This window comes from Panulirus ornatus, chromosome 14 (assembly GCF_036320965.1).
Source record: "Panulirus ornatus isolate Po-2019 chromosome 14, ASM3632096v1, whole genome shotgun sequence".
In the NCBI taxonomy this organism is placed as follows: Eukaryota; Metazoa; Arthropoda; class Malacostraca; order Decapoda; family Palinuridae; genus Panulirus; species Panulirus ornatus.
In genome coordinates, this window is record NC_092237.1 from 44218036 (window position 1) to 44231604 (window position 13569).

The 13569-nt window shown below is 40.3% G+C and overlaps 1 protein-coding gene across 1 annotated transcript in view; it reads left to right on the top strand.

Annotated features, from left to right (window-relative positions):
• Positions 1 to 13569, top strand: part of Ubr1 (Ubr1 ubiquitin ligase) — a 514997-nt gene that overhangs the window by 449666 nt on the left and 51762 nt on the right. The window contains 2 exon segments of the mRNA XM_071669737.1: positions 1514 to 1767; positions 6072 to 6260. Of these exon segments, the coding sequence (XP_071525838.1) occupies positions 1514 to 1767; positions 6072 to 6260 (443 nt within the window).

The following is a 13569-nucleotide window of genomic DNA, read 5'->3' on the forward strand; positions in this document are numbered from 1 at the left end:
CACATCTTTCCTTTTTCACCTCCTACAGTACAATTTCTTATTTTCCCTAAACTTTTCTCACAGCTTTCTTCCAAAGTCTCCATCTGTTTTTTCTTTGCTTTCCTCAGTCAGCCTCTTAACATTATGCTTACATATTGTATATTCTCACTCATTTGTTAGACTTCCGCTGGTACTTTCCTTTTGGTATATCTACTTCTCTTCGATAGCATTTCTAATCTCATCATTCTGCCATACTTTTCCTCTTTTATTCATGTATCTCATGACCTTGTATACAACTATTATTTCAACAACCTTAGATAATCTTTCTCTGAACATTTTAAACATCTTATTCACACATGACTGAATCCCTACATTATTGCATGTTCATTCAAACTTCCTGTCACCCTTCCTTCATACTTCTGATTACATTCTGTCAGATTCATCTCGCTTGCCAACATTCATACCTCTACATTCATCCATATATCACACCTCTACTTCTCCCTGATCCTCACCTCCACAAGAACTGCAAAATGGTCAGAATCTCCAGAGTACTCTTACCTGTGACTTTTAAAGTGTTTTGAGCAAGTACAGCTAGATTTTGCAAGCACACTGTTTACTGGAACATACCCAAAATGTGATGATTGAATAACTTTTTTTTTATTGTCAGAAAAGGCTGTGACATTTAAGTAATCAGATGCCTAAGAAAAAGTTGTATTGATTAACTGATACTTTACCCTGTCATAAGTTGAGAAAAATATTTTTCTTTAAATCTTTGATTTTTTTCATTTTTGAATTGTTTTTTAGATAACTTTCATCAAGACCATTTGATCTAAATCAGTGCATCCTTAAGTGTGTTTCAGCATCTTACAGGCTAGGCCATGTCATTAATGAAGTTTGGCCATAGAATGAATCATATAGATAAAGGATGGCTCCTAAGACCAGCTAAAAGAAAGTATAGTACTGTAATGTAAAGTATGCTTATTAATAGATGCAAATGCAATATTTTTTCAGAGCATCCACAAGAAAATTTTTACAGCTTTCAGTATCAGCACATGAGATTGAGTGTTTGTGTATCATCTTGTGAAATTATTGTAGTTTTTCAATATTCATGCTACTTAATTTACTTGTAGAGAGAATAGTATCTTGCTCAACAGCAGTTTTATTGACAGAATTGGCACTGATATAGTAATTACAGACATCACCGTTAGGCCTTGGAAACTACATTCACTGTTGTTTCATGTGGAAGACAGCATACGTGGTTTGTATAGGTTCTGCTTTTGACTTATTATTGCTTTACAAAGTTAGGAGCCCACATCTCTGGTAAGATGGCAGTAGATTTGTCTTTGAATAATGTATTTTAATTGTGATTTTTGGAGAGTGCCTCTTTGCTTAGAACTGATCATATTTTGGACCTGAATAACAAGGTTTTGAGCACTTGAAGAACAGCCTTACATGTACATTTTTTTTTTCTGTGCCAACTAGGTTTTATGATATTGTTCTTGTACATGTGTTTGATGCCTAATGATTATTACAGGATTTACATCTGCTACAAGTCTGCTTCTTGGCTCATCTGGTACAACTCTTGCTGACATATGAAGAGCAAAGCACATGCACTGAGATGAAGGTTGTTGACAAGACTAGTGAAACAAATCAGGAAAGTAGCAGTAGTACAGGCAATGGTGATGCTGCATGGCTTGCATCTTTATTGGTACATTGCCGAACACTCGCCAATTTGCCAGCAGTTAATGTAGAGCCTCAAAACCTACTGGATTATGTCAAAGAAAGCTGGTATGTAGATATTTTACATCTTAAACTGTAATTCTTACTCTTACTGTCATGGAGCTACATAAATATACATTTTGTATTTTGGCTAACTCATTTGCAGACCTTATTTGTGTCCTGTATGTTGAAGTAAGCATACTCCCTCACCATACTAGAGTTGTTCATGACTATAAACTTGACATGTTAATTTGTTTCATAAGAAGAAAGAAGACTAACATCTCCATGCCTTTATTCTCACAACTGAAAGTCGTTCTTTTCAGCTGTTATTTTGCAGTTACCCTCATGTGAAATACCCATAGACATTTTTTGTTCACTCATTGCAGTTGTTGGTTTCTTTAAGGATCTTTGCTTTCATCGTTAAACCTAACTAACATGCATATTTTTATCAATTGCTCATTTACTTGTGTATTTCTCATACATCATACAATATTATGAAGCTCTCATCTACATCCCCCTCTCATGGTCTCTTCTCTCTGTTTATCTTTCTTACTTTTTCTTACTTTTTTGCTCAGTTTTCTTTATTCCTTTTGTGCTGTTTGATCACTTTTTCTTATTCTATTTTGGTAAGTGAAGTTCAGGAAAACTAGAGTATCACATCCTTGCATAAAGGAGCAGTTATTCCATAATGCTGACTTTTTGAACATTCTGCAGAATTTTTTTCTTCCACAGCCATCCTTATTTATCATCATTTCCTAATGCTTAAGCTCATTAACTTATTTTTATTCTTATTCCTTCAAACTAATGTTATAAAGAAACAGCCTGGTTTTTCTAAGGTTGCTATCTTGCTCATAATCAGTTAACTTGAATATCATCTTAGGCATCAAATTGGATTAATGTATTCCACAGTTTCTTCCATGATCCAGCTAATGGATTAGCATGATATGAATATCTATTACTATATGTAAGTCATTTTATTCCACTGTGTTTCACCTTTTGTCAGGTTTTGAATTTCTTACTTTCCCATCATGTGACTCACTTCAGCTTTCGTAGTTTCATTTGCTGCCTTGTCCGCTCCCAGATATCTAAAACACGTCACTTCCTCCAGGTTTACTCCACTCAAACTCCCTCCCCCAGTTATCTTGTCTCTTCACCCTTGTAAACCTAATAACTCTGCTTTTATTCACATTTATTCTCAACTTCCTCCTCTCACACACACTTCCAATCTCAGTCACCAACAATGCAGTTTCTCACTTGAATTTGCTACCAGTGCTGTGTCATCAGCAAACACCAGCTGGCTGGCTTGCCCGGCCCCCTTATTCCATAAAGACTGCATCCTTGCCTGTCTCACTAAGATCCATGAATTTACCTCCCACACCACTTCATCCACAAACAAATGAAACATCCATGGTGACATCGCACACTCTTGTGGCAGACCAACCTTCACTTGGAACCACTCGATCTCCTCTTCCTGCTCATACACATCCCTTACACCCTTTATATAAACTTCTTACTGCTTCTAGTGGCTTTCCTCCCAGGCCACATATTCTTAAAACCTTCTGCAACACACACTATCAACCCTGTCATGTGCTTTCTCCAGATCTTTAAACACCACATACAAATTCATCTGTTTCTCTTAAGTATTTCTCACAAATATGACTTTATATACAGTGGCACTAAACATGCATTCTACCAATCCTCAGACGCCTCATTATGATCCATACATACGTTAAAAATCATGATTAACCAACCAGCAGTACAGTCAACCGCTTTAAGAAATTCAACTGTAATTCCAATAGCTCTTTCACTTCACATTCCACCTTGACCCAGACACCCTACGTCTGCCACCCTGTCATCAAACACTTTCACCAGTCCTTCAAAATACTCACTCCATCTCCTTCATTACTACCTGTTAACACATCCCCATTTGACTGCTTCACTGATGTTCCCATTTCTTTTCATGTTTTATGCACTTTGTTAACTGCCTTTCACTCTAGCACTTATTTGCCCTCATTTTCAACCCCTGCTCTCAATCTACTTCTGCTTTCTTTGCACATCTAATAATTTGCACTCCTCCTTTTTTGGTGCCACCCCTACATTTCTCTTTCACTAGCATCTTCATGTAGCCATCTCACCGCACCTTACCCTTTCTAACCCTATGCATGCCACATGTTTCTTTCACACATGCCACCACTGCTCTAATTACCTCTCATACTTTACCCACACCTTTTGCTTTGTTAACTCTCACCTTTTCCCATTCTGCCCTAATTCTCTCCTTGTTTCTTCATGCAAGTCTCTTTTTCCCTAAAACTTCCTCCAATCTTCACCCTTTCCTCCACGAGGTCAAAATCAGACATCCCATCAGCAACACCTCTGCAAATTGATATCCAAAAGGCTCTTTTTAATGCCTATCAGGTAGTATGTAATTTGGTAATGACCACCGACCATCTTTCCCATTCACATATTAGTACTTATGTATGTTCCATTTTTTAACCTGGTATTCCCAATCACTAGGCCCTTCTCAGCACACAACTCTATTAGCTGTTCACTGTTTCCATTCACTTTACTGAATGCCCTGTACCCCCCAATTATACCCTCAACTGCCACATTACTCCCTTTCTATCTGCATATCTGTATCTCTGATGCATGTTCCTACCTGGAACTCCCTCAAGGGGATGGCCATTGCAACAGAATCTCCATAGATAGTGAACTCTAGTGTCACCTCTTAATCTTTAGTCTGTCAGCCACAACAGGCCACTGGCAGAAGGCAACTCTAACGCAGTGTTTGCAAAGGCCCATACTTAATGTTCATACTGACAGCTTTTGCCTAATTTTTTCCACAACCCTGCTAAGCCTAATAACCTTGTTTTTATTCAGATTTACTCTCAACATCCTCCTTTCATACTTTCTAACCTCAGTCACGAACTTCTGCAATGCAGTGCTGTATCATCAGCAAACAGCAACTGACTCGCTCCTCAGGCCCTGTCATCTCTCACAGACTACATACTCGCCCCTTGTCCAAGACTTGTGTTTATCTCCCTCACCACACCATCCATAAACAAGTTGAACAATCAAGTTGACATCACACACCCCTGCCACGGACTGACCTTCACTTAGAACCATTCACTGCTCTCTTATTTGTACACATGCCATGCACCATTGATAGAAACTTCTAACTGCTTCCAGCAGCTTTCCTCCCACACTGTATATTCTTAAGACCTTCCACAAAGCATGTCTATCAGCCCTATTACATGCTCTTTTTAGATCCATGAATGCCACATACAATTCCATCTGTTTTTCTTAAGTATTTTTCACACATTCTTTAAATGAAACACCTGATCCAAATATCCTTTTCCCCTTCTGAAACCACAGTGCTACTCCCCAGTCTGATGCTCTGTACATTCCTTCACCTTCTCAGTCGGTACCCTCCCATGCAAATTACCTGGTACCCTCCTGCAGACATATACCTCTGCAATTTGAACACGCATCTTTCTTCCCCTTGCCTTGATATAATGGCACTTTACATGCATTTTGCCATTCCTCATGCACCTCACCATGATCCATACATATATAGAAAATCCTGCTTAACCAGTGAACAGCTGTCCTCCTGTTTCATATTGAATTCAACTGCAACACCATCCAATCTAGCCACCTTGCCTCATTTCATCTTATGTAAGGCTTTCGCCACCATATCTTTCTTCACTAAACCACTCACTTCACACACTACCCCATCCCAAATACCCTATATTTACCACCTCATCAGCCACATTCAGTAGTCCTTCAAAGTACTCACTTCATCACTACCTGTTTCGTATCTGCCCTTTTTTTTTACCTTGTGATTAACCATGTCATTAACCACTTAATCAAACTTAAGTACTACATGATCACTTTCTCCAATATGCGTTTCACATATGGTATTCTTGATATTCATGCTAGTGATTATTTTATATCTCCCTCTCATCCTTGTGTATTCATTGACTTCTTGATTTAAGAAATGGGTACACTCTTAAAAACATGTGGCTCTGTGGCTCCATCACCATAAGTGTGTAGGTGTAGTTACAAGACTTCCTCTGCAAAGGGTTACACTGAGTGAAAAGACACCTTTGTGGAGGTTTTACAATCATAAGTGGACAAAGAGGAGAGTCGCTTACTAGAGAACTTCTCTTTTCAAGAGTCTATCATTTATCTGCTGCTGACCATAGTTGCAGCCATGAAGTTGCTGCAACCTTAAAGAAGGGGAACCTGGGTTGTAATTTGATATTGATGATAGAAATAATGATAATGATAAAAGTATGAAAAAGAAATGTGTGTTGTGTGGGCATGTACGTGTTTTTGTATTTGTGTTATGTGCAGCTCTTTTTTTTTTTTTCCAGCTTACCATTTCTTAGGTGCTGTGGATTGTTTTTCCATTTCTTGACGGAAGTCCCTGCTCCAGAAGAACTTCAGTCTTCTGTTTGGGTGCCAGAGTCCGAGTTTTACTGTCTGCTTCGTTATCTTGGTTTAGCAGTAAACCACCTTAAGCCAACATTCAGTGATCCTGGACTTCTCGAATTAGTCAACAGGTGAGGTAACATTTTAAAGGTTTTAAAGCTTGCCCTCGAATTTCTTTTTTCAAACATCTTTGCCATTTCCCACTTTAGCAAGATAGCACCAAGAAAGAACCACATTCAGTCACATTCACTCAGTGATAGTTGTGTAATGCACTGAAACCAGAGCCTTCTATCCACAACCACACCCTACAGACCTTTCTGTGGTTTACTCCAGCCACTTCATATTCCCTGGTTCAGCCCATTGCCTGAACATCATGTGCTTTATACCACATGGCTCTAATTCACTCTGTCTCTTGCATGCTTCACACCATCCCACATGTTCAGGTCCTCAACCTTCAAAGCATCTTTCACACCAACCTTCTACCTCCTCCTTAGTGCCCTCCCTTATCCTTGTTCCCTCCACTTCTGACACATGTATACCCTCTTCCTCATCCTTTCCTTGCTCAACCTCATTCCATGTCAAAACTATTTCAGAAAACCTCTTTATCCCTTTCATCCATGCCTCTGTTACTACCTCAGCTCTCTCTTATGTTATCATTTCTTATTTGATCAACCCCCTTCTCACTCTTTATATTTCTTAGACATTTAATTTCCAATACATCGGCCCCCTTCTCTACTTTTTTTATTAAGGCCTACACATCGCATCCATGTTGCACAAATGTTACTGCTACATCATCTTTGACCTCAAAAACTGTAAACTCACCTTCTGCACATTCCTCAATGTGCCCAAGACCTTTACCTTTCATCCAATCTGTGGCTCACTTCCTGGTGTCTAAAACTGGCCAGTTCCTCCAGGATCTCTCCATGCAAACTCACACTCTAATCTCTCTCTTTTCACTGCTGAAGCTAATAACCTTGCTTTTATTCACATTTACTGTCAACTTTCTCCCTTTGCACATACCCAAACTCAGACACCAGCTTCTTCAGTTATTCACTCAAATCTGTCACCATTGCCTTGTAAAACAGCTGGCTCATCTACCAGCACACACATAAATGGGTAGCATACCTGCTCCTTTCTCCAAGACCCTTGCAGTTACCTCCCTTACTAGCCCATCCATAACACCATAACAGGTTAAACAGCCATGGTGACATGACACACCTTTGCAACAAAGCCGTTTTCACCTAGAACTGCTCACCCATCTCTTTACCAACTCTCACACATCAAACTCTATAAAAAAAACTCCTTTGCTTCTTTCAAACAAGTTGACAAGAGTGAGGAGCCCTATCTTAGGAAATATGGAGAAAATGCTATTGGGTATCATTTCTAAAAATGTGCTCAAGTTATATAATCACCATTGACAAGAACAAAGTAAATCAACAGCTTATGAACCTCTTTTAACAAATAGAAAAAAAAGTGCTGGTATGACAAGTTTATGTAAGTGTTAGGTTCTCCACAAAATAATGTTAACAGGATGATGCTGGTGCATAACCCTACACCACCATCTTATGCAACCCTTCAGTACTCTACACTTGTCTACTATCAGCCTCTCCTTGTACAGGGGGAGGGAGAATGTATTGGCAATTACAGTACATTCATTTTTAAGGCTCATTCGATAAAGTTTTCAGTATTTTTTTTCTTTCTTTTTTTGAATGAAGACTTAACATTCACTGGAATGGGAGCATGTTTCTCATGGTATTTTTTTCCAATTTATTGTGGCTAATGCATATACATTATTGATTTTTTTTAGTTATATCACCTTAATGTTTTCCATTCAGTAGTCAGTATCTCGAGCTGTCAAGGAAGCCTTCATGGGACCTGCACCTTCACATTATATATGAAGTTTTGAAGCTGTCAATCTTTCAGTATGAGACATTGCTAATGTAAATACCACACATCTCTCTACATATATTTTATTTATCTATTATACTTTGTCGCTGTCTCCCGCGTTTGCGAGGTAGCGCAAGGAAACAGACGAAAGAAATGGCCCAACCCCCCCCCCATACACATGTATATACATACGTCCACACACGCAAATATACATACCTACACAGCTTTCCATGGCTTACCCCAGACGCTTCACATGCCTTGATTCAATCCACTGACAGCACGTCAACCCCGGTATACCACATCGCTCCAATTCACTCTATTCCTTGCCCTCCTTTCACCCTCCTGCATGTTCAGGCCCCGATCACACAAAATCTTTTTCACTCCATCTTTCCACCTCCAATTTGGTCTCCCTCTTCTCCTTGTTCCCTCCACCCCCGACACATATATCCTCTTGGTCAATCTTTCCTCACTCATCCTCTCCATGTGCCCAAACCACTTCAAAACACCCTCTTCTGCTCTCTCAACCACGCTCTTTTTATTTCCACACATCTCTCTTACCCTTACGTTACTCACTCGATCAAACCACCTCACACCACACATCTCTCTACGTATTCTTCAAAATACTTTTGGGGTACTTCATATGCCTGGCAGCAGAGCAGAATAAGGTAAAGGGTGAGCAACACACAGTGACATCTGTTTAGTTGAGTTGTATTATATTTTTTTATTTTTTATTTTCTTTATTATACTTTGATGCTGTCTCCCGCATTAGCAAGGTAGCACAAGGAAACAGATGAAAGAATGGCCCAACCCACCCACATACACATGTATATATATATAAACGCCCACACACGCACATATACATACTTATACATACATACTTATACATTTCAACGTATACATACATATACATACACAGACATATACATATATACACATGTACATATTCATACATGCTGCCTTCATCCATTCCTGCTGCCACCCCGCCACTCATGAAATGACACCCCCCTCCCCTCGCGTGCATGCAAGGTAGCACCAGGAAAAGACAACAAAGGCCACATTTGTTCATACTCAGTCTCTAACTGTCATGTGTAATGCACTGAAACCACAGCTCCCTTTCCACATCCAGGCTCCACGAAACTTTCCATAGTTTACCCAGGACGCTTCACATGCCCTGGTTCAATCCATTGACAGCACGTCGACCCCGGTGTACCACATCGTTCCAATTCACTCTATTCCTTGCACGCCTTTCACCCTCCTGTATGTTCAAGCCCCGATCGCTCAAAATCTTTTTCACTCCATCCTTCCATCTCCAATTTGGTCTCCCACTTCTGCTCGTTCCCTCCACCTCTGACACATATATCCTCATGGTCAACCTTTCCTCACTCATTCTCTCCATGTGACCAAACCATTTCAATACACCCTCTTCTGCTCTCTCAACCACACTCTTCTTATTATCACACATCTCTCTTACCCTTTCATTACTTACTCGATCAAACCACCTCACACCACATATTGTCCTCAAACATCTCATTTCCAACACATCCACCCTCCTGCGCACAACCCTCTCTATTGCCCATGCCTCACAACCATATAACATTGTTGGAACCACTATTCCTTTAAACATACCCAATTTTGCTCTCTGAGATAATGTTCTCGCCTTCCACACATTCTTCAACGTTCCCAGAACCTTTGCCCCCTCCCCCACCCTGTAACTCGCTTCCACATCCATGGTTCCATCCACTGCCAAATCCACTCCCAGATATCTAAAAAAAAACTTCACTTCCTCCAGTTTTTCTCCATTCAAACTTACCTCCCAATTTACATGTCCCTCATCCCTACTGAACCTAATAACCTTGCTCTTATTCACATTTACTCTCAGCTTTCTTCTTTCACACACTTTACCAAACTCAATCACTAACTTCTGCAGTTTCTCACATGAATCAGCCACCAGCACTGTCATCAGCAAACAACATCTGACTCACTTCCCAAGCCCTCTCATCCTCAACAGACTGCATACTTGCCCCTCTCTCCAAAACTCTTGCATTCATCTCCCTAACCCCATCCATAAACAAATTAAACAACTATGGAAACATCACGCGCCCCTGCCGCAAAGTGATATTCACTGGGAACCAATCACTCTCCTCTTTTCCTTCTCGTACACATGCCCTACATCCTTGAAAAAACTTTTCACTGCTTCTAGCAACTTACCTCCCACACCATATACTTTCATTACCTTCCATAAAGCATCTCTATCATATGCCTTCTCCAGATCCATAAATGCTACATACAAATCCATCTGTTTTTCTAAGTATTTCTCACATACATTCTTCAGAGCAAACACCTGATCTGCACATCCTCTACCACTTCTGAAACCACACTGCTCTTCCCCAATCTGATGCTCTGTACATGCCTTTACCCTCTCGTTCGATACCCTCCCATATAATTTCCCAGGAATACTCAACAAACTTATACCTCTGTAATTTGAACACTCACCTGTATCCCCTTTGCCTTTGTACAATGGCACTATGCATGCATTCTGCCAATCCTCAGGCACTTCATCATGAACCATACATATGTTGAATATCTTTACCAACCAGTCAACAATACAGTCACCACCTTTTTTAATAAATTCCACTGCAGTGCCATCCAAACCTGCTGCCTTTACCTCTTTACCTCTTTCATCTTCTGCAAAGCTTTCACCACCTCTTCTCTGTTTACCAAACTATTTTCCCTGACCCTCTCGCTTCGCACACCACCTTGACCAAAACACCCTAAATCTACCACTCTATCATCAAACACATTCAACAAACCTTCAAAATCCTCAATCCGTCTCCTTCTCACTTCACCACTACTTGTTATTACCTCCCCATATACACCCATGTACATATTCATACTTGCTCACCTTCATTCATTCTCGGCACTGCCCTGCCTCTCAGGAAACAGTATTGCCACCCCTTGCATCTCCTTGTTCTCAAGCCACTTCTGATATGTATATCTTTTTTGTTAATCTTTCATCACTTATGTCCAAACCATTGCAGCACACCCTTTTCAACTCTCTCAACTATACACTCTTTTTATTACTGCACCTCTTTCTTACCATTTTATTACCTAGTCAAACCACTTCACACCACATATTCTCTTCAAACATCTTATTTCCAACATTGCCCACCTCCGCACATCCATGTGTATAGCCCATGCCTCGCATCCTTATGAAATTGTTGGGACTACTATTGTCTCAAACATACCCATTTTTGCCCTCCCAGATAATGATCGTTCTTTCCATACGTTCTTCAGTGCTCCAAGAACCTTTGTTCCCTCCCTTACCCTGTTGGCTCACATCTGCTTCCATGGTACCATTTGTTGCATGTCCACTCCCTGGTATCTAAAGCAGTTCACTTCCTACAATTTTTTCCATATAAACCCACACCCCAGCTGACGTGTCCATCAACCCTGGTAAACATAATAATCTTTTTCTCACATTTGTTTCAACTTCCTGCTTTTACACACTTTTCCAAACTCAGTCCACTTTTACTGTTTCTTACTTGAATCTACCTCCTGCTGTGTATCATCTGCAAATAACAACTGACTTACTTCACAGGCCCTCACATTCACCTCCTTCACCACTCCATCCATAAATAGATTAAACAGCCATGGTGACATCACACTGCGGACTGACTTTCTCTTGGAACCTCTTTCCCCTGACTTCTCTCACTCCCCTAACTTCCTACTCATACACATCCCATACACCCTTAATAAAAACTTCTCACTCCTTGTAATTTTCTTGCCACACCATATATTTTTTAAGACCTTCCACTAATCATCTCCATCAATCCTTTCATATACTTTCTTCATAGCAATAAATGCCACGTAGAAATCCATCCAATTCTCGAAGTATTTCTTGCTCACATTCTTTAAAGCAAACACCTGATCCATACAACCCTACCACTTTTGAAACCACACGGCTCATCCCAGTTCTGATGCTGTGTAAATGCCTTTTCCCACTCAATCAGTACTCTCCCATGCAACTTAACAGGTACACTCAACAAACTTATACCTTTGTAGTTTGAACACTTACCTTTATTTATACAGTGGCACTTTACATACATTCCACCAATCCTCAGGTACTTCATGATCCATACATACCGTGAAAATCCAAACTAACCAATTAACAACACTTGCCTCCTATTGTAATATATTCAACTGCAAAACCTTTCCCTCCAGCTGTTTTGCCATATTTCACGGTATGTGTGGCTTTCAACACCTTTCTTCACCAAACCACTCTCCATGACTCTCTCACGCTGCATACCACCCCAACCCAAACACCCACATCTGCCACTCTATCATCAAATGAATTCAACAGTCCTTCAAAATAATCAGTCTGTCTCCTCCCCACTTAATCACTGCCTGTTACCAGATCCCCTTTTACTCCCATCATTTATTTGTTTTTTGATTTTTGCACATTATTAACCTTCTTCCAAACATCTATTTCTCTACAGTTTACCAATTTTTTTTTTTTCTTTTTACCAGACAACCCTGTTGTGCGCCAGTCAGGCCTCCTGTCTTTCTCATATAAACTCATTTGCCTTCTTTATCAGCCCCTGCCATATAAATTTTTTTTTTATTTATTTTTCTTTTTTTTTATTTTGCTTTGTCGCTGTCTTCCGCGTTTGCAAGGTAGCGCAAGGAAACAGACGAAAGAAATGGCCCAACCCACCCCCATACACATGTATATACATACACGTCCACACACGCAAATATACATACCTATACATCTCAATGTACACATATATATACACATACATATATACCCATGCACACAATTCACACTGTCTGCCTTTATTCATTCCCATTGCCACCTCGCCACACATGGAATAACATCCCCCTCCCTCCTCATGTGTGCGAGGTAGCGCTAGGAAAAGACAACAAAAGCCCCATTCGTTCACACTCAGTCTCTAGCTGTCATGCAATAATGCCCGAAACCACAGCTCCCTTTCCACATCCAGGCCCCACACAACTTTCCATGGTTTACCCCAGATGCTTCACATGCCCTGATTCAATCCACTGACAGCACGTCAACCCCAGTATACCACATCAATCCAATTCACACTCTTCCTTGCCCACCTGTCACCCTCCTGCATGTTCAGGCCCCGATCACTCAAAATCTTTTTCACTCCATCTTTTCACCTCCAATTTGATCTCCCACTTCTCCTCGTTCCCTCAACCTCCGACACTTATATCCTCTTGGTCAATCTTTCCTCACTCATTCTCTCCATGTGCCCAAACCATTTCAAAACACCCTCTTCTGCTCTCTCAACCACGCTCTTTTTATTTCCACACATCACTCTTACCCTTACATTACTTACTCAATCAAACCACCTCACACCACACATTGTCCTCAAACATCTCATTTCCAGCACATCCATCCCCCTGCGCACAACTCTATCCATAGCCCACGCCTCGCAACCATACAACATTGTTGGAACCACTATTCCTTCAAACATACACATTTTTGCTTTCCGAGATAATGTTTTGACTTCCACACATTCTTCAAGG